Here is a 22902-nt window from a genome sequence, read left to right on the forward strand (position 1 = left end):
GTGCCCCACACTAAGTCACATGGCCAATCGTGCAATAATCCAAGTAACAGGGTCAGTCTCCAAGGCGGTAACAAACCAGCCACAAGGTGGGACAAATGTAAAGCATTTACCAACGACATCAAGGGATTTTTGAAAGGCAGGCCAAGGAACCAATGAAAGTGATGGGCGTGGTTAAAGCTTGACCTAGGCAAGTAGTTCCCTAATAACAGCCACAGAACACAACAAGTCATCCAATCAAAATTATAGTAAACTCTCCAACGGAAGAGCAAACCCTAGAATAGAAAGGAAAGCCATCAAATAAGAAGCAAGCAAATGAAATCAACAAAAAATAAAAATAAATTATAAGTCTTGGGCTAAACCAAGGCCACATCTAAGTACTGGTTTTGTACACAATAGTTCTTTGACAACAGACAGTTAAAACCAGACTGCAGGCAAGACCTACAGAGCCTTAAGAGTAGTTCCACCTCTGCTAAACACCTGCCAGACTTACCACAAGTTAGTGGACTGGAAAGAGTGGGACAACGCAAAAGGTTTCTTTATAGTTCTAGGTTGCGCGAATACATGCTCCACCGCTCCCTGGTCAGGTAAAACATCCCACCAAGGATAAATACCCAACAAAACACCAAGACACCCAATGTTCCAAAAAAAGTAACTTTCATTTATTATATTAAAACAATAACATTTCTCTTATTATATTAAACAGACAAGGACTGGGTTAAAATTCAATGATCTCTCTCTGCTCTCTTTCTCACCCGGCTTGATCCATGATTTTTAAAGGATAAACAGACCTACAAGAATGTACATATTTGGATACATTAGTGAATTTCAGGAAAATGGTGGCAGTTTCCGCTTCGTTTTTTCACCTTCTTGGCCTGTAAATTTCACAGGAGATGAAACCAAGAATTATTCATTTGTTAGCTGACATCAGTGAAATACAAGGCACAGTCAAGAACAGAAATACGTTCACTCTGGCATTTCACAAGAACACACTGTATTGTGTATAAAATGATTTAGAAATATGAAGAACAAACAACAATCTGTTTTTCCTTAATGGAATCGAATACTTGTTTCTTCTTTGTAAATATCTTTGAACAGATTCAGCAAAAATATGGGCCTAATGTATAAAAATACAGAAATAGAGTAAAAACTAACACTGTGCAAATATCTATCATTTCCCAATAACTACCCATAAAAATGTCAACATGTTAAAATGTCCTAACCAGGCTAAACTACTATACTAACTCTGCTGTCTAAGTATGCAGCCTTGCCTACTGCAGTAGTTTAGAAGCGGGCCTACCCCAAATCTCCTTTAGGCTGTTCAACAAGGTCAAAGTTTCGCACAACAACCCTCTACAATCTACCTAGGCCCGCCCCTTTCCTCAGCCTATCGTCACAAGGCTGGCAGGCTTTCTGCTAAAACAGGTCACATACAGGTTTGTTTTCAAATCAATAAATTGCACAGCCCATAACATCCTTTCCTACATCCTTTCTCGCAATCCACCTGCTCATAAGATAAGATTGACTAACCACATCCTCAGAGTCACTCCCAAATTGACAGAAGCAACCGCCACGTGCCAATCATTCTACCTTCTAAGACCTCTCTAGTGGAAGTACTTATAACAGGCCTTCGGGCATCCCTCATTCTCCACGAGTTCAAGCCTGCATTGAAAGGTCACCTGCTGCAGCTTGAAAGATTTGAGTGAATATTGCCAAGTGATGTACATGGATGTAAATCTACATTAGCTACAAATTGTAACTATCCTAGATGTGCGTATGTCTTCACCAGTGTGATCCATACCATCAATCCTGGAGGAAACTGTTGCTTTTTATTTTTTATGTCAACCACCTCACCCTTTCGGTTCGATGAACTGTCAATGTTGCTTTTTTACGAACATTTGAAAGCAACATGTTAATGTTTGCTCAATAAATAAAAATAACAAATATTGGGATTCCTGAACTAGCATATTTTAAGGTTTGGTAATGGTGTGTTTACATAACAATATGACTGAAGGCAGAACATTGCTCCTGCTTCATATTTTTGTAGGTTGATTGTATTCTTTTGCAGATATTTTGCCAGTATCAATCTGGTTAGTCTAGCCTACTGCAGTCTATATTCAGACAGGCATCTCAGACAGGTGATCCCAAGGTCTCCTTTAACAGCCACTGTATGCAACAGAGACCCCAATGCAAACCACATCCTGGTTACCTGCAGACCCTCTATACAAGCCAGTCCATGTAAGGGAACCTTCAATGCTAACACGTGCCGGTCCCTTGCAGCTGCCTTTACAAGCCAGAATGTGAACGTGAGATCTGCATGTTTACAAATACTGGCCATCTGTAGCTCCCTTTTCACAGACCATCCACGTAAGTGAATCCCTAAGATTAATAAACCCTGTCCGCCTGAAGCTGTCTTATTCACCTGAGTTAACTCCTGACGTTAGCCAAACACCGCAGCTGCCTTTTCACACTGGGTGCCTGTAACAGAGCTTCCTGTGCTTTATAGAGAATGTCCTCACCTCGATGGCTCATGTTAACAGTGTGCAAGTCAATGTACTTGCAGCACTGAACCCTTTGCCTGTGATGACAGTAGAACTTGGCCTGCACTAAAGGCCCTACGCTTGTCTTCACATGGAAGTGCAAGGGCTCCTCAGCATTACCAACATTTGTTACTATAGACGAGGAGTCCTTTAGCGACCCATCAATGATGACATGCCAGGTAAATGTAACCTAAAGTACAAACTGGATGTCCACCTGAATAACAGCTCAAGCTACACATGAACAGCCCTGCAAAAGATCCAGTATTGATCCTGTGTGATGCCTATGAGCGATGCACATAATCTGAGGTGGGTGCATGTGTAGTCAATCTAACCTGGACTATCTGCGACCACGTTAGTTGACTGCGAAGAAATTTTAATTCTTTAAGCTGGGATATCTTTTCCGAGTCCTTGTACGGATGAACCTGGAGCCAAGGTTTTGATCATACATTGATCTCCTTAACACTAACCCGATTGTGCAAATGCAGGCCTTACCACCTTCGTTTACTATAGAACATTGCATGAAACATTACTATTCATGCTCGACATTGAGGCACTTGTGACATACAGAAGGAGAGACGGCCAGGTAAAGAGATTTGATATGAGTAACGGTATGGCCAATCATGATTTCCTCTACTCTGATGACTTGATGCTATACACACTATCCTCAAACTGGAAGGTCTTGAGAGGTTTTGTAGGGGTTTGGGTTTGATGGAGAACTCTAATAAATCCATAATTTGAAGCGGGATAGGAGCACACTTCCTCACATCACAGCACAGTTCGCATTGTGGTAAATGTGGTACAAAGTCTGCGCTTACTTGGATATTAGCTGCAGTTCTTCACCAGAGCTGGAGCAGATAGTGCTGTACATCCCTAGACACGTGTGTTTCTGGATTTTATTCTTCATCAGTAGAGAGCAAAAAATCGAATTTTATCTGGGGTTGCTGAGAATGCTGCCACAGTCCTCTCAGGTCTCAGTACCTCTCACTGGCGCACAGGTGCATCTCCAAAAGCTCGGCTTGTTGGCACAAGAGAGCTTTTTAAGCAGAAGTGGGATGGGAGTACACTGCCTCACATTGCAGCAGTTTGCCCCTTTGCATTGAGGTAAATGCAGTACAAAGTTTCCACTTACTTGAATATTAGCTGTAAATGGTTACTTTCCAACGTGCTGTACGTCCTGCAGAACTGCCCTTATGAAATGTCACTGGTATACTTCCAAAAGATATGACACTACTTCATAGCTTTTCTCTAAAGGTATAATATACCCAAAAGGTGTATATTAAATGTGTTCCATTATGGGGCGACGGGGGGCTAGCCATGACCCACATGCAACTGAATTATTGGAGATCCCAATTACCCATTCTCAATGACTGCCTGTTTGGACAACGCGACAACCCAGCTACCCAAGTTGAGTTGGCTGCTCTAATAGGTAAAAAACTACTACATATCTTATACAACCCCAGTGCCCAGATCTCTCCTGAGGTCACTAGAGAGGTTACAGACTGCTGGTGCATGGCTCTCTTCTGACATTGGAAACTCCACTCTGGTGTGGAACTTAGCTAACTAAAGTGATGGCTTCATGAACTTTGAGTAATGGGATGTCACCGGGATTTCCAAGGTAGCATAAATAGGTGCAACCATGGCCACATGAAAACCTTTCTAGGCCTAACTGAAAAGTTTGATATACACAAGTTCCAGTTCTTAAGAAACCTGCATAGCTAACCTACCTAGTACAGTCGCACTAACACATAGCCCAATGGGCGGAGGAAAACAGTGCAGGTCTACTGAAGCTGATATTTACCTTGCCTCAGAACCAGGTTTAGGCCCACTGGAATAACGTGACTGTCACGAGGCAAAGATGGCATCGAAGGAACTGACAATTTCAGCTACGCCCTGCCTGACTTAACTCAAGAAATGCACAGTATACTTCATGCCAGGGCACCTCTGGAAGAGGGCCAAAATTTCATCCCCGGAATGACTCATGTCTCATAAAGGAGATTCATTTAATGTGTTTGGGGATGTGGCGTGATTCAGAGAAGCTGGCAATTAGTCGCTTGCATACTGTCAACAACACTTCTGTATATCCCCATCACGCCCTGTTGCGAATTATGGATGATGCAGAATTCTTACAGATCTCCTGTACATTTACTGGTTTAGGTTTCCCCTTGCTAAAGGAGACTTCCAATACTGGAAGTCGACCTCCGCCTCATCTGTTTGTGGATGGCTGCAAGAGATGGGCATGTGCTCAACACTAGACAAACCCAGCTACCAGACAAAGGGATGACTACAGAACATGTCAATTTCTGGGGGCATGGCTGAGTCACTCTGGGATCTTAACGTAAATCATTATGTAACAGCATATGTTGAGCCTGGCTTGCGTTACATACAGCCCATTGTCAACCTGTTACAGCTGTAAGCACTATACTTATCCTAGCTCTTTTTTGTGATGTATGAAAAATAAAGTTGATATGAGCCTGATTACCTAAACAAATGTCAATAAAATTTATTATAAACCAAAAAAGAGGAGAGTGAGTTTCACAGAGGAATGGAGGAGTAGGCAGGCTGCACCTTCCTCTGGAACTGTATCTCTGGTTAGAAAAAGATTCCTCAGGCCCAGAGCCTCATGGGCCTCCCTTTTATGAGGCCACAGCCATCACATCAGGTTCTTTAACTAGAAGATGTCCTTTAACTAAGAGTCATTTTGCTGAAAACCACTCCTTAGCAAAGCAAAGTGATGTCCATGATGAACATTGATGACATTAAGACTCCAGAGGTAGCAGAAAGCCTTTCTTGGCTTCTAAGAGAATATCAACTTTGCCTATTCATTTTATTTTAAGTCTCTGTTCAAAAGATGTAGAAAAATGGTTAATACTCTAAGTAGGGATCGGACCTAGGGGTTTCTACGAATGATTAATATGAGGAGGGTAATGAAAAATCTCTTGATTCCTCGCTGTTGATCTGTAGTCTGGCAGCAGTATTTCCACTGGCAGAATGTTACTGATTGAGGATTTACGACTTATCTCCTGAATCAGCAGGTTTAACATTCATCAAACGTCTAATTCAGGCTTTTGTTTTAAGTAAGTGAAGATCAAGAAATCCTTTGGAAACAAAATGATGGAGTTCTTTTCAAAGTCACTCTTCCTAGGATGGGTCTGCCCGACAGGTTTACATGCACTCAATTTAAAAGTCTTAAATTCCGGAATGCCCAATGAGGAACACTGTTCCCCTAAAACTGCAATCCAATGACTACAGCATTTAGATTTGTGATGCTACAAGTCACCTAAATTAAGATGGCTGAAAGACTACAAACCTGTTGATAACTAAGAGCTGTGCTGTGAGATCAGTGGGCTACGATGAATCATGGGACATCCGGCAGTCACAACCTGTTCATCTAGAAAGGATCAAGTTAGACGCAGTAATTATAATGTACATTATTAAGAATCTAGGCCAGGTATTTTAAATGGAACGAAAGGCACTGACATTGTAATTATAATGTCATGTCTGTTATGTAGCCAGCAATCAAAGAGCAGCAGAGATTAATGAGTAATGACTAAAGGAGGAAGTCTGTATAATTTCTGTTGCAAGACTGCTTTTTCAAGAGGTAATTGTTTTTGTTTTATTTGAGATCTGTCTGTTTATTATTGCCGGTTACCACGTCAAATGTTGCACAAACTTTGAATTTCTGAGGAATTTATTTAAGTTGTTATGAAAAATAACTAGGTTAATTATATTCAATCAAGTAGGACACTCAATAAAAATAGGCTTGTGTTCTACTGGTGCATACCATGTGACAGCACTGCCGAGACTGTGCCCAGCACACATACAGATGTCAGAGTAGTAAAATTATTAATGTAATGGCCTGCCACAAAGATGTCAATGTACCCGGTGAGATGTGACTGTAAATATACCACCCACATACACACTCAGCTGTGATCTGAATGTACCCAATCATAAGCAAATTCTAAACAATGGAACACAATTATTAACCCTTCAGAGGAATTCAAGGAAGATCCTTTAAATATGTGCAGTCAGTCTTAGAAGGTTTAACCTTAAAATACATTGTTTAAAAAATACAGATAATGAGAATGGTAATTGATCTTTTAATAGTTATGAGGTGAGGGGTGTAGGGCTAGTTCATGTTAAAGAAGAAAATTGGTTTGAACTATGGTTCTCCAGTATTGGTATCTTTCATAGATTTACATGCTTGAATCAGCCCCCTCGTCGTCGAGATGGGAGTCCCTGGTACCTTTAATTAAGTAGTACTAACATAGGTTAAACCTAAAGGCCCTTGGGCCTCTCAGTTTAGCACTCTATCAGAGTCATTTTAAGAAAAAAAAGGACCAAACTTAAGGGCCCACCAATCAGGGGACACCACCCTTTAGAAACTTCCCGAAAGAAGCTCCAGTCCCTCAGATTTTCTAAGCACAAGTCCATAGAGGATATAACAGTGATAAGAGAGGTGAAGGTGAGCTTCTCCGGGGAGGCGGGCAGGTCGTATGTGAAACCATGAAAGATTCCAATACTGGAGAACTAAAGTTACAGGTAAGTAACTAATTTTCTTACTCCAGTATTGGAACTTTCATAGATTCACATGCTTGAATCAGAGTAGTAAGCAGTAATGATGCACATTGTAGAATACGTATCTCTGTTCCATACATATACTCATCGCATGCCTAGATAAACATATGCATAACCTAAAGTTCTAAATAATAGATAATAGACTTTTTATGAGAACTTACAATGTATCTAAGACCTGTTTTTTTGTAAACAGACAATGTGCAGATCTGAATTGAGGATGGTGGGATGAGAGGTATAGCTCTCCTTTACTGGAAACGATTTCTTAGGACCGCCTGGCCTACCGCTACATCTCCTTGAGACAATGCATCCAGGCAGTCATGTCTGGTAAATGTGTGGCAGTTTTTCCAAGTTGCTGCCCTACAAATGTCATGGAGCGGTACACCTGCAAACAGTGCTGCGGATGAGGAGACTCCGCGTGTTGAATGAGCACAAACAGAGGTTTGCAGTGGCTTGCCTGCTCCTTGGTGGCAAAACCGAATTGCTGAAGAAATCCATCATGCGATGCTCTGATGGAGTGGTTGCCCCTGTTTGGGTGCACTGAAAGCCACAAACAACGGGCTGGTTTTGCAAAAGGCTTTGGTCCTGTCCAGATAGAATGTAATGCATCTTTTAATGTCTAAAGAGTGTAGAGCCTTCTCCACTGGAGTTGTAGGATTTGAAAGAATGTTTTCAAAACTAAGGGCTCATTTAAATGGCAATCCAAGGGGACTTTTGGTATGAAACGTGGGTTTGTGCGCAAGATTATTTTATCCTGTTTAATCTGTAAAAAAGGAGCTTGTATAGACAGTGCTTGTATCTCATTGACTCGCCTGGCTAATGTTAGAGCAATAAGGAGAGCTACTTTCCAGGAAAGGAATTTCATGGAAGCTCTATGGATTAGTTCAAATTGTTGCTTCATGAGTTGTGCAAGAACAATGTCTAGATTCCAGGAGGGAGTAGGAGGTCTTAAGGGTGGAAAAGCTCAGAAAAGCCCCTTTAGAAATTGTTTAATTAATCTGGAGGACCATAACGAAGGTGAACAACCTGAACGTCTATAAGACGCAATCACCGCCAAGTGAACCTTTATGGAGGAGTGGGCAAGACCTGAGTGCGCCAAATGCAGCAAATAAGGCAATATTTGTTTGGGTGATAAGGAAATAGGATCAATCTGCTGCTGTTGGCACCACAAACAGAATCTCTTCCATTTACATGAATACGTTTTGTTGGTGCTAATTGCTCTGGCCCTTGACAGTATCTCCGCACTCCTGCAGAATGTTTAGATGTGCAACCTTGAGGTGCTCAGGAGCCATGCTGATAACTGCACTGATTGAGGATTTGGATGCAAGACTTGTCTGTTGTTCATTGTCAGCAGATTTTCAGTGGGATGCAAGGCTTCACTGCTAGAAGAAGAAGCTATGTGAACCAATGCTGGCGAGGCCAATATGGGGCTATTAATATCAGTGTGCGTGGTTCTCACTTCATTTTGGTTAGGACCCCCGGGATCAAGGGAATGGGCGGAAAAGCAAAGGAAAAGATTTCGGACCATGCTATGGAAAATGAATTCCCCCATGATCCCCGCTGGTGATGCAAGCTTGCGTAGTATTGGCATTTGTTGTTTGACTGGCTGGCGAAGAGGTTGAGGTTGGGTGTTCCAGATTGAGAAAATATGTGGTTGACAGTGGACTGGTCTAGTTCCCATTCGAGACAGACTGATTTTAGTCTACTGAGCGAGTCTGCTATCTTGTTCTGAATGCCTGGAAAATTAACTGCTGTTAGAAGTATTCCATGCTGAATGGACCAGACCCATATCTCCTGAGCTTCCTTGAAGAGAGGAAGGGATCTTGTGCCCCTCTGTTTCTTGATGTAATGCATCACAGTGGTATTGTTTGTTCTTATTAACACCTCTGAATTAGCTATCTTAGGGAGGAATGCCTGCAAGGCTAGGCAGAATGATTTTAGCTCTAGAAGACTGATGTGCAGTGTTTGAAACAATGGTGGCCATTTGACACTTATTTGCAATTTAATGAGGCGTCTGTGGTGATAACCCATGGGGCTGGGCGATGAAGAAATAATAGGCTGATGGAAAGATGATGTTTCTAAGACCACCATACCAGAGCCTTGGTGATGGCTGGAGTGATCTTAATGTAATCTTCGAAGCTTCCTGAGACCTGGACCCACTGCAGACTGAGCTGTTTTTTTTTTGGGGGGGTGCATTTTGAGCCTGCAGAATGGAACTAGAGGGATGCACAAAGACATCATCCCCAATAACGGTTTGTAAAGGCGTACTGAAATGGATTATTTTCTTAGCACTGACTTTGTCAGAGATAGCAGTCTTAGTTGTCTTTCTACAGTGGGGCAGGCAATGCTGGATTGGGCGTTGAGTTTTGCCCCTAGAAAGGTTATCGTGTGTGATGGTTGTGGTTTGGACTTCTCCCAATTTATAGTTATACCTAAGCTGTTGAGTAAGGCAATGCACTTTCTTGTTGACATGCGTGCTGCTGAGAAGGTGTTTGCTTTTATCAGCCAGTCGTCTAAGTATGGGAATACTTGATGCTTTCTTTCCCTGCGAAAGGCTGAAACAGGTGCTAGGCACTTTGTGAATATCCTGAGAGCTGATTTTAGACCGAATGGAAGAACTCAAAATTGAAAATGCCTTCCGGTTACCAGGTATGGGCTGGATGAATTGGGATGTGGAAATCTGCATCCTTCAGGTCTAGGGTTGACATAAAGTCTCCCGGGTTCAACCAGAGAAAGATGTCCTGTAGAGTTATCATGCGGAACGATTGTTTTTTCAAATAGGTGTTTAATTCTCTGAGCTCGAGGACTGGTCTCCAGTCCTTCCATTTCTTGCGAATGAGGAAGAATCTGGAGTAAAATCCCTTTCCTCGCTGTGACTGCGGCACCTTTTCTATTGCGCTCTTGAGGAGCATTTTGTTGATCTCCATTCTGAGTTGGTGCAGATACTTTGGAGAAGTCTTGCGAGGAGGATTGGGAGGACATATTTGGACAAACTTCAGTGTGTGTCCACACTTTACCAGTTGTAAGACCCACTGGTCCGATGTTATGGTTTGCCATTGCTGGAGAAATAATGAGATCTTTCCCCCTAGATTTAGAGGTAGGTGTTTGGGGGCAGCAGGAGCCCTGGACACATCATGCTCAGAGAGCCGAGTCTTTAGTTGGACGAGCTGAATGTCCTCTGGTGGCAGACCAATTGTAAGCCGTTTGCGGAGGTCTTTGGGAGTATTGCTGGCAAAATTGTTGGGCAGTGGATGCGAATGACGGATATCTAAACTGCTGATAGCCTCCCCTAATTAAAGGCATTAAACATCCTCTCGTGGCACGAAAGGAAAACTTTCGAAACTGCAGTGTTCCCAAAGATTTAGCTGTCTCTGATTTTATTGACTGCAATGCCTCGTCAACATGTTTCCCAAAAAGCGCTTGACCATCAAATGGAGGGTCTAGTATTTTATTTTGTACTTTCGGACGAAATTATGTGGCCTTCAGCCAATCTTGCCTTCTGAAGACAGCAGCCCCTGCAAGTTGACGAAATGCAGTAGTGGCTATGTCCATCGCACAATCAATTATCTCTGCTGATGTGCGTTCTCCCTCATGTAATATCTTTTTAGCTTCCGCTTTAGTGCCCTCCGGCAGATGATCAACATATGGGGCAATGTCAGCCCATAATTGCCTGCCATATCTAGCTAACACTGCAAGGGAGTTAGCCGCTCTTACAGTTAAACTGGACAATTAAGAAAATCTTTTGCCAATATTGTCCAACCGTCTTCCTTCCTTGTCCGAAGGTTCGGGTATTGGTGTAGAAGGATTTTTGGATCTTCTCTGGGCTGCTTGTGTTACCACCAAATCTGGGTGAGGGTGACCAGTCAAGCATGCTGGGGTATCTTTAGGTGCTTTACATTTTTTATCTAGGCGTGGAAGCACTACTGTCACTGCTGGTGGGTTTTGCATGACATTCAAGCCTTCTTCCCTTATGTAGCTGACTAGTGGCATGGAGCGTACTGATTTTTGGAACTGCTCCTTAAAGTCATAGAGAAAGCAATCAGTTTGCTTGGATGGCATGGGAAGTGCAAAGCGTTTAGCAGCCCTTTCCATAAGATTATGGAATCCTCCGATGTCCTTTGGGGGTGAGTCTACCTTTGAAGGTGAAGGAGAAGGTGAAGCTGGGATTATATAATCATAGCAATCAGAATGGTTGTTGAGGAGCTCACCTTCCTATCCTGATATGTCAGTATCTTGTGGGAAGGTCATATCTGGTGTGGCCACATTTGCCAAAGGTAAAGTGGTCGGTCTCTGATGGCTACCCAAGAAATTGGAGATGATGGCGCACCTCTTCTGTGGTTGGAAAGCGCCTACTATAGTCGGCTAGCATTGCTCGTAAATCAGAAAGTGTTTGCCATATAAAATCCCTCTTGATATGGTAGATCACTTGCATAGTATTGTGGGTCATAAGCTTCATCATACTCATTGTCGTCCTTCTGGTACTTCATATTCAACTGTAAGGGACTGGCGCTGTTCCAAATGGACCCTCATCATTCGATTTGTCGTCACCCTCTAAGAGATGGACTGGTATTAAAGGGGTTATTTTTACTAGGAGAAGTATGCTTCCGTGTAATTTTTGTAGTTTTCTGTCTACTGTGTATTTTTTCTCTCGTTGACAGAGTGAAAGGAGCACTTGTTGATGCTAATTTTGTTGCTGCAGATTTTGAAGATACTTTAACTGTTGACAGTTTAGTGGTGGAAGCTACCGTCGAATGACGGTAATAAAGAAACCATGGTTACTGTCGTGGGCGATGAAGAAGTATGTCGTCATCGACTCTGTTCTTTCGATGGTGGGTGACTCGTTGTCGTCGTTGGGATTGTTAAAGAAACCGTCAGCGGTGGAACAGATCTCAGCGTTGCCGTCGATGGAGGGGATTTGACAAGTCGTCTGTCGACTGTAGGAGCAGAGGAAGGTCTCTTAAACAAGTCAGCTGACTTGGAAGGAGGCACAGAAGATTCTTTTTTAGCCCTTTCTGAACTGCTGAAATGTCCTCTTTCCCCTTCTGCTGAGAATTTGTGAGCAGATGAAGAAGGGCTGTGGCCTTTGTAAGACCCTGAGGCGGTCTTTTTGTAGGACTTTCTTGGCTGCTCTGAGGAGGACCTTGAGTGAGAAGATCTCACTCTTTTATGTGATCTCTTGGAAGATGTAGAGGAATCATCACTCTCAGAATCAGAGACCAGATTATCTCTAGATTTCAGTTTTTGCAGCCATATCAACAATCTGCCTTCTCTATCCTTCAGGTTTTTAGAGGAGAAGGTGCGACATACCTTGCAGTCCTTGGCAAAGTGGTCTGGGTAAATGCAGTATATGCAATTCTGGTGAGGGTCTTCAGTGTAATCACTTTTTCCCACAGGTTTTGCAGGATCTGAATAAACCCTTCTTCTCCTTGGACATGGTGGAGGCCTTACCAGCAATCAGTCAGAATTAGTTGTGAAGAGTATAACCTTTGGGTATTCCAAAATCGAGAAAAGCAGAGAAGAACTCTGAGGAGACTCCCTAGCACGACGTGTGGTAGAAAATCTGAGGAACTGGAGCTCTGACAGAGTGCTAAACTGAGAGGCCTAAGGGCCTTTAGGTTTAACCTATGTAAGTACTACTTAATTAAAGGTGCCGGGGAATGATTTAAGCATGTGAATCTATGAATGTTCCAATACTGGAGTAACTTTAAATATATACATAGCAGCAAGTGTACTATACTAGGCCTCAATGACCATGGACAGTGCTATAGCCTATCCATGTTCTTTTAAAAAAAACAAATCTGAACTACAAACAATCAGGCGGCAGCACCTTCTGGAACACTCCCAACATAGGCTGATTCCCTTGGATTTTCTAATACAAGTGTGAAGTATATAGTTTTATATTTGAGGGGAACCTCTAAGGGGAGGAGGGTGGGTCGCATGTGAATCTATGAAAATACCAATATTGGAGAACCATAGTTACACATAAGTAACCAATTTTCTTCTCCAGTATTGGATCCTTCATAGATTCACATGCTTGAATTAGAATAGTGAGCAGTAAGTTTTATTTTGACCCTAGCTTTACTGGTTATAACAATAATAATAACAATGATAATAACCATAGTTAAGACCGATAACAATATAAGTATTAATAATAATGATAATAATAATGATATTAGACTAATAATGATAACAAACCTATTAAGCTGAAGGTTAAGCTGAAGGTGGGAAAAAACACAGAGGCTCACCTTAATGGAATGGATGTGTTAGCACCACTTGTCTGACGGCTGTGTCCGTTTTATATGTCTCATCCAGTCAGTAGTGCTTCGTGAACGTATGTTGACTGGATCATGTTGCTGCTCGGCAGGTATGTTGTAAAGGCACTCCAGCAAATAGAGCTACAGATGAGGCTACAGCTCTGGTGCTTAACTGGGCAAAGGCTTTCCTGCCTGAGAATGACAAAATTGTACAGTCAATCCAAACCACCTGGTGATGGTCTGTTAGATACGGCAGAGCCCTTCTTTGCATCTCCATATGCTACAAACAGCTGGTCTGTTTTACGTATTTGATGCGTTCTTTGAAGATAAAACTTTAGACATCTCTTTACATCCAGAGAATGTAGACTCTTTTCTACTACTGTTTGCTGATTTGGAAAAAACGTTTGTGAAATTACTGGTTCATTCAGATGGAAATTTAATGGTATTTTCGATATATACTTAGGATTTGTTTGAGGTGTAACACTGTTTAGAGTGAACTGAAGAAAAGGATCCTTGATGGCGAAGGCCTGGATGTCACTCACCCTTTTCGCTGATGTGAGAGCTAACAAAAGTGATGTTTTCCAAGTAAGGAACTTTAATTCTGACTTGTGAATAGGTTCAAATGGCGGCTTCATGAGTTGCCCTAGCACTACATTTAAAAGCCATAATAGTGGAGGTTTTTGCAGCGGAGGGAACGATCCAAAAAGACCCTTAAGGAATTGTTTTACAATTCTGGAAGAGTAGAACGAGGGACCATGCTGAGAGCGTCAGAATCTTGAAATTGCTGCTACATGTACTCTTATTGATGAATAAGAAAGTCAGGAATTTGCTTAATATAGCAAATAAGGAAGTATTTGATGTGGTGGCGATGTCATAGGATGGATTCCTGATTGATGCACCACAAGCAGAAGCTCTTCCATTTAAACTTGTAGGTCTTATTGGTAATTTTGGCCCTGGCTTTTGATAATATTCCTCTGCATTCTGGTGGAATGTTCAAGGTGGAAAACTCATTGAATTCAGGAGCCAGGCCGATAAGTGTAGAGACGATGAGTTAGGATGTCTGACTTGCCCCAGGTTCATGGTCAGCAGGGCTGGCGTCTGTCTGAGTTGAACATGTGGTTGTTCCGAGTATAGAAGGAGTTCTGTGAAGCAAAACTGTCTGAGCCATTTGGGTGCTATGAGGAGGAGACGGCATCCCTCTGTTTTCATCCTGCTGATCACCCTGGGAATCAAAGGAATCGGGGGGAAAAGCGCAGGCATAGATTCCTGACCATCTCATCAAAAAAGCATTTTGCCACAACCCTTTTTGGGATGCCAGCTTGCGTAATATGGGCATTTCGTGTTTTTGCTTGTGGCAAAAAGGTCTAGGTTCAGCTTGCCCCACGTTTGAAAAAGCTGGTCAGGACTCTGCTGGTCAAGTTCCCACTTGTGATACAGGATGATCATTCTGCTTAACGAGTCTGCCAGGAGGTTGGACTGCCCCAGCACATAGTCCGCTTGCAGAGAAATTTGATTCTCTATGGCCCGCTTCCAAATGCTCTGGGCATGATGCGAGCGCCCTAATGATTTCGTTCCTCCCTGTTTGGTCAGATAGAACATACGTGTGGTGCTGTTAGTTCTTATGAGGACTGTTGAGTTCTGGATTTTTGGCAAGAAAGCTCTTATTGCCAGATCGATTGCCTTTAGCTCCAGTTGGTTTATGTGAAGCTTTTTGTTCATTTTCGTCCAGCTGCTGCTTATTTGCAAAACCTGAAGGCAGACACCCCAACCTTCGAGGGACGCATCTGTCCTTATGAAATTCGGAACTTGTTGCAGAAATTAGAGGCCCTTGGACAGATTTGATGGTTTTGTCCACCAAGACATGGCAGCTTTTATCCCTGATGTGATCCGAATCTGATCTTTGAAGAAGCCATTCACCTGGAGCCACTGGCTCTCTAGCTGCTCTTGCATAGGCAGCATACGTAGTCGGCAATTCTGAACCAGCGGACTACATGAAGAAATCATTCCCATGAATGACTTGTAGATCCATATTGAAACAAACTTTTTTACTGAGAGCTTGTGGGCCATATGGCAGATTTTCCGCTGTCTCTTCTGGGATGGAATGCTTTGCTTTGCTTTGTGTAGTTTTCAGTAGTGCCCCCAGGAAATTCAATCTTTTTGTGGGATGGAAATGCGACTTTTGATGGTAAGGCCCAGACTTTTGAACAACTGCAGGCAAATGGACATGTGTTGCACCACCTGATGTTGTGTTGATGCCTTTATGAGCCAGTCGTCCAAGTATGGAAAAACCTGCATTCCTAGTTGTCTTAGGTGAGCTGCTACTGGGGCTAGCATTTTGATAAAGATTCTGGGGGCTGACTTTAGTCCGAATGGACCCTGAACTGTAGGTGCATACCAGCTACCTTGAAACGGACACATTTGCGATGTACTAGGATATGAAAATACGCATCCCGGAGATCTATAGATGTCATGTGATCTACTGTATTTAAGAGGTGTAGAATATCCTGAAGCGTTACCATACGAAATGTTTGTTTTTTCAGGAACTTGTTTAAGGCTCGCAAATCTAAAATGGGATGCCAATCACCTGAAGGTTTTTTCACAAGAAAAAAGCGGGAGTAAAAACCCGGCCTCTCTGAAGAGGTGGGACAATCTCCAATGCTCCTTTGTGTAGCATGGAAGATATTTCCACGAGGAGTTTCTTTAAACATGGAGGCAGTGGTCCTGATGGAGGAGTATTTGGAGGCTTCTAGAGGAATTCTAAAGTGTGTCCCTGTGATACTATATCTAGTGCCCATTTGTTTGATGTTATCGCTGACCACTGAAGGATGTGGTAACTTACGCAGCCTCCAATCTTTGATACAAAAGTGGGGTAGGTAGCTGGATTCAATGTGAGGTCATTGTTTTCTGTCTGTTTCTCTGCCATGGGTTGAAAGCCCTCCTATTGTGGGGTGCTTGTACGCAGCTGTTGGTGGTAATCTCCATTGCTGTTGCCCAGATTGTGGGTGATAGCCTGTTTGGCCTGCTTGATATTGTTGCCTATATTGTTGGTATCCACCGCAAAAAAAGAATAAGTTCCTCTGCCTCTAGCCCCTTGAAAGGGTTGTTTTTGTATTGAAATGTGCCCAGAGATCTGGCTGTGTCCGTGTCTGCCTTGATAGATTGTAAAGCTTCATCCACATGCTTGCCAAAGAAGCATTCACCATCATATGCCATATTGAGTATCTTGCTCTGTATTTCTTGTCTAAAGGAAGTAGATGTCAGCCAACCCTTCCTGCGCAAAACAACTGTCCCTGCCAGTTGCCTGAAACCGGTTAGGGAGATGTCAATGGCACAATCAATTATTTTAGCTGCAATCCGTTCCCCCTCTTGTAGTACTTTCTTTGCCTCCAGTTTAGCTTCTTCATGTAGGTGGTCGATGTGTGTGGATTTATCTGACCACATTTGTCTATCATATCTGCCTAGAATGGCTAAAGAATTTGCATTTTTTACAGCTATTGCTGCAACAGAGGAGAACTTTTTGCCAATATTATCGAGACGATGTCCCTCTCTATCTGGAGGGAAGGATATTGACACACAGGGATTCTTTGAGAGACCACGGAATCTGGCTTAGGATGCCCTATTAAGCAAGTTGGAGAATCCTCATGGGCTTTATATTTCTAGTCTAAATGTGATATTTGCGAAGGTATTGTAGCTGGATTCTTCATCGCTTGTAGACCTTCCTGCTATATAAAATCTACAACAGGTATGGCTCTCACTGACTTCTTTGTTAGCTCCTTAAAGTCACAGAGGAAACAGTCTGTCTCCCTAAATAGGACTGGTAACTCAAAGCGTTTAGCTGCTCTCTCCATAAGGTTATGGGACCCACCTATACCTTCAGGTGAATAACCTACAGGTCCTGCAAAAGGTGGGGTGATGGAGTAGGTATTAGATACTCGTCCCATTCATTAGGTATAGTATCTATTACCTCTTCTTTTTCTCTTTCCTCATCTGTGGCTGGAGGGTCATCCTGAGGTGGTTGGTCGAAAGGCATAGCAACATCTGGTCTGAGTGGAGTTCCCGGATGGATAGGGACAGGTGTCTGTGCTACTGCTTCCCGTTCTTAAGGTTGTGGAACCGGTGTTGCCAGTACTGATGGTGGAAATCTTCTATAGTAATCGTCCAACATATTTTGTAGATTTGTTACCAATGACATTGGTATAGTTATGGAGGTGTTCCTATTGCCGTATTCAGAATGCGAGGGATCTACCTGGTCTCTTGCCGAGTAGTAGTTATCCTGGTAGTGATCGTCATCATCTAGATGTTGACACGACGTTGAGCTGCGATGGACTGCTGGCTACCCCAAATATGCCTTCGTACTGAGAATACACATCATTCTCATTGTCTAAAAGCTGTTGAAGAGGGTATGGTAACACCTCGCTTGGAGAAGTATGCATCGGCTAACTGCTGAGGATTTTCTCCTTACTGTTATCATTGAGAGCGGCAACATTTTTGTTTTCTCAGAGTTTGTCGTCAACGGGTTGCTCGTCGAAGGATCTTTCGGTGCTGTGTCCTTTGTCGACGGGTCCGCCGTCGACGGATTCTTCGTTATTGTGTTTCTTGTCAATGTGTACCTCGTAGACAAGTTCCTCGTCGATGGGTGTGTCGTCGGATAGGTAGTCCTCGATGGTGTATTTTTGCATATACTAGCCATTATAATCGTTGTCAATGACACTGGCGACAGGAGACAGCGCTGTGGTAAATGTGGAGATGATTGGTATCATTATCGTAGACGTGGTTGTTGATGCATGTGTCAGTAACAGTTTTTTTGTCAAGGATTTTTTGTCAGACTCTAGAGGGAATTTCTTTAGTTTTGTAATCGACAGTAAAGACAGCAAAGCACTTTTTGGGGGTGCTTTCTTCACTGATGGAGTTGTAGGCTCTAAGTGAACCTTTTTTAAGGCCTTTGAATGACTTTCTGTTGATGAAGCATAGCTTACTTGACCTTTCTGTTGTGCCAGTGAAAGGTACTTGGATTTTTTAAGTACCTTCTTAGGTGTTTCTGAGGAAAGTTTCTCTTTACTTTTAGGCCTTTTTAAGAGATTGAACGAGCTGTGAGGAGGCCTCACTCTCATCAGAAGGAGGACATTCCATTGCCTTTTGCCTCTGCAACCATAGTAAAAGTTTTCCTTCTCTGTCTTGAAGAGTGAAGAGGTACAACATATTTTGCAATCTCTCACCTTATGATCCAGATGTAGACAGTATATACGCTTCTTGTGTGGGTCATGAATATGAAGTCTTTTCTTCCCACAAGTGTCTCAAATTCTGAAGAGTCCTTTTTTAATTTGTTGGGATATCATGTCTAATGAACAATCCGATATCTGACTGAAATTTTCCTGTCAGTGCAGTAAGAAAAAATAGAAGCTGAGCAGAGCTCAGAGAGACTCCCTTCATACGACGTGCAGCAGAAAATCTGAGGGACGCAGCCTCTGTTGGGAGTGTTCTAGAGGTTGCTGTCACCTGATTGGTTGTAGTTCAGGTTTGGTTCTTTATTTTTTAAAAGAACATGGATAGGTTATATCAGTGCCTGTCTATGGCCATTGATGCCTAGTGTAGTGCACTTACTTCTATGCATATATTTAAAGTTTCTGTGAGGCTCCCCCCTCGATGATGGGGATGATTCAAGCATGCAAATCTATGAAAGTTCCAATACTGCAGAGGCTAAAATGCTAATGCACTTACTTTTTCAATTTGTTGGTGTTTTATGCTACTTTTGTAAAAAGTACTTAGCAACATCTGTCACGGTAATAAGACACATCACTGCTCTCTTCCAAGGAAACAATGGAAAAGTACCTGCTAACTACATGCAGAAATGGAGGTGTTGTGTCCTGGCCAAAATCTAACCTTGGACAGTGTGATAGATAATTTGTATTTTTGAGTAAGATAAAAGATCAGTTCAATCACAAAAAGTGTATCTTTAGTAACTTTTACAGGAACATAACATATTTACAGACAATAGTGAAAGTAAAGCTATCACGAAATTTCTACAGAACAGCAGGAACTGCTTGTTGTGGGAGAAAGTGGCATTTGGTACTACTGCTAATGAAGGGAAATGGTGAAGTCTTTCTGAGACCAAAGATCACACAGAAATTGTTTATGCAGCTTTTGTAAAAGCCAAAAAAGGAAGTCATTTTTGTTTGGGATTTTGCACACCGTTCAGACTGTGCAAACTTAACTCCTGACATCAGGGACACGTAGTTTCACAGCTGAGATCACTGTTTCAACCAAGCTATCAAGCTCTGAGGGGCTTTTGTTCAATTCTTTAAGGAGGGCGAACTACAGCTGGATTCCAGATCCAAAAGCTGAAATAAAATTACAAAGTTGGGGTAAAAAAATCTATTATTTATTGGAGTGTGCATAATGGAAAATATATATCTATTTCCAACATACATAACTCCCACCTGAGATAATGTGCAGTGGCGTTTCCTGAACAACCACCTTTCTTATCTCAATAACTTCCTGTTATCTGATATTACAAAGTCTCCTAACAGTGAACTATTTCAAGTAAGCATTTTTGGTCTTGCTAGACTCCTACTGATCAGAGTTTTCAGAGCACAGCAAACTCATAAGAATCTAGCTCACAGTAGAGCAGATCCCTACCTGACTCAGTGCACATCACAATTACATGTAGGTGTATTAAAGTGTATTGTAGAACGTGTTTGGCACTTCAAGCCGCTGACAAGTCGATAATTAATCCACACAAATTAATTTTAAAGGTAGAAAGAATCCAAACACTGGTACACAAAAATAGTGCTTAAAAGTCTGAATCACAGAATGTGCTATAGAACTGTATATTCTATGTGGGATAGTCTGGCTGGATGTTGTACACAATGTTTCCTCAAATCAGGAACTACTAAAATATTCAGACGAATGTCTACTGGGGAGAGAGAGATGGATGCTCAGGTCAATGTGTGCGCTGGGAATTCCATGTTGAAATTCATAAGAAGAAAGCATATCGTTAAATAAAATTGGGTAAATACATGACGGCATAAGAAGATGGACCTAAAGACTGGATCAAACTTTTTAGAAAGTCAACATTCTTTAAGGGTGGCAGCTACATTCGGGGCCTGTTTGGCAATTTTCGTTTTTTCAAATAAATATTCTAAAACAATTGCATACAGCTCTGTTGTGTTTGTCTGCAAAGAAGTAAAGAGAGGGGAAGGTGAGAGACAAAGGGAGGGATATCGTACATGAAGATAGATGTACCACTGTAGAAAGGTCCTCAAATAACACTGAAGATGGAACAAAGAAAAAAGAAGAAAACAAAGAAAAGAAAAGTAGTGTCTAAGAACGCATACAAAAGGTAGACTAACTTTTGTGAAACAGCAAGTATGGCCATTAATCCTAAAGATTCTAGTCCACAAATGCTCACTGGGCACAGCACGTTGCCCGCCAGGCATGCCGATTGGCATTACCACGGACCGCGGACTATACGTTGTACTCTATTAAGTGCCGTCAGCTTTTCTTCTACAGATGCTAGTTCTACAGCTTCACAATATCAACTGAAAGTTTAATAGGTCATTTTGAACTTACTGAGTGCAATGGCGAGTGCAAGGTCCTCCTGCTCCTGGCGCCGCAGCCGCGCTAGCCGCTCCTGTTCAGCCTTTTCGCTCTCGCGTTTCGCCCATGCTAGCTGTTGGTCCTCATTGCCGAACTACAAAAGAAAATAGATTGGAACATTTTGAGAATAAAATGGACTTGCAATCCATGGCTTACTAACTAGAGGGAACTTTGTAAATATACTCAGCACCTGAGTGATTTTGAATGAGGTTCCTAAACCCAAAGACAATATAACTTGGTCCAACTTTGAAAATATATTTTCCATTCAGCTCTAAACTTTCCTCTCAGGGTGCATGGAAAAAAGGCACCTTTCTGCACAGTACAAGTGCCAGCAATCAGGGTTGGTTTATATTTTTCCTCCCTCAGTTTCATTTTCTAGTTTCTGAAGGCTCAAGCTTATCTTACATTGCACGCGTAATCTAGGCACCAATCAACCTCTTCGTTGCCACTGACAAGTGATATGGCCACAGTCCCGCACTCCCCCACCAATGCTGTCACAGTGCACGAGAATGCGACCGGGACAGCATGCCCTTTTTAGGGATGTCGTCTGGGAGCTGTCAGAGAACTGCTTAAACATACACAGGGCAATAAGGAAGTTCCAAGCGAATTAGATGCACATGTTTATTGCCAACATCGAAAAACAAATTCTGGTATTGTACAAGTATTGTGAAAAATTGTGTGTGACACCTCAGAGGGTCTCTGAGGTTGTGCTATCAAAGTGGAAATCAATATGGAATAATTCCATGGGGTACTGGGGAAGTTCTCTTCTTTTTCAACTCACTAAATAATTAAAATGCTAATAATACCACAGAGTGTTCCTTAGTTGCAATGCTTCATTTTTTATACAAAAAACTGCAATTTCCGACTGCAACAGTTGGGATGGAATTTTAACTATATTGTTTCAATCTTGCATCCTTGTTGTGTCTGGATCAACTCCTGTGATCCATCGTTTTACCCAGGATTGGCCTTCTCGTTGTGTTTAAATCTCGGGACCAGAATCCCTTCTGCAGAAATTCTAGCCCCAGTAGTAGAGAAATATTTTGTTTCTATACCTCTGAGAGTGGAATATTTCCAGTAAGTAATTTACTGCAGACACATTCATGGTTTCTGCAGCTCTGCGCACAAGCAGACTGTGCAGATGACAGTGGAATGTGAAACCTGCAAGAAAGTTACACTAGAGCTTGAGAATATCAATGCTCGAAAGATCTTCCTGGTACCAAGCTTGCGCTTGTGGATACAACAAAGAAGGGGATTTGTACGGTGAGTGGAGAGCTGCATAGTTTCTGCAGAATCGGACGTAAATTAGTATACACCACCAGCCCTTAGATTCTGGTGTTTGCATTGGATTTAGTCTACCACACGCTGTTGCATCCCAAACAAGAGTGTGGGTCAGTTGATGGTATACGCAAAGACATTAGTAAATGTCCCGGTTTTAGGTATATGGGTCTTAATAAAAGTAAGACAGTCTGAGCAATGGTTTGTAGACCTGATGATGAGATTTCCGATAACCTGAAGATCAATGCGGGCAGCCTCCTAAGCTTTGGTCCTTCTTCTGTCAATTACCGGGACATTGTTAAATTGGGAGAGCCCATTATTGATATTGATATGAACCATGAAATAGTAAAATTGCATTAGAGTTCACCATTCAAGTAGCATTTATTATTCCGTTGTTAAATGCCCTACATGTTACACTTTCGGCCAGATAATGGAACTGGGGCAAAGGGAGATTTGACTTACCCAACAGCACACAATTTTGGTCATGACACAAGGCTGCAACGAGAACTCTGGTCGTCTAATTTCACCGTAAACTACTTAACAACTAGACCACATCTTCTCCCTAGGCGGATGTTGCGTAATGAGAATTTAGAGAACCACAACTTCTGTTTTTTTGCTCGATTCTAGGGATGATAATCACTTTATGGAGGGTTGCAACAGATTTATTG

At 42.2% G+C, this 22902-nt stretch overlaps 1 protein-coding gene across 2 annotated transcripts in view; it reads right to left on the reverse strand.

Annotated features, from left to right (window-relative positions):
* Nucleotides 1-637: 637 nt before the first annotated feature.
* The window catches only part of EPS15L1 (epidermal growth factor receptor pathway substrate 15 like 1), a 317440-nt gene continuing 295175 nt past the window's right edge, over nucleotides 638-22902 (reverse strand). For both annotated transcript variants that reach the window (XM_069216518.1, XM_069216520.1), the window contains 2 exons: nucleotides 20933-21053; nucleotides 638-872 (listed from right to left, as the gene is read on the reverse strand). In XM_069216518.1, the coding sequence (XP_069072619.1) occupies nucleotides 826-872; nucleotides 20933-21053 (168 nt within the window). In that variant the 3' untranslated portion in view covers nucleotides 638-825. The remainder of the gene's footprint in view (nucleotides 873-20932; nucleotides 21054-22902) is intronic.

This window comes from Pleurodeles waltl, chromosome 12 (genome assembly GCF_031143425.1).
Source record: "Pleurodeles waltl isolate 20211129_DDA chromosome 12, aPleWal1.hap1.20221129, whole genome shotgun sequence".
Lineage (NCBI taxonomy): Eukaryota > Metazoa > Chordata > Amphibia > Caudata > Salamandridae > Pleurodeles > Pleurodeles waltl.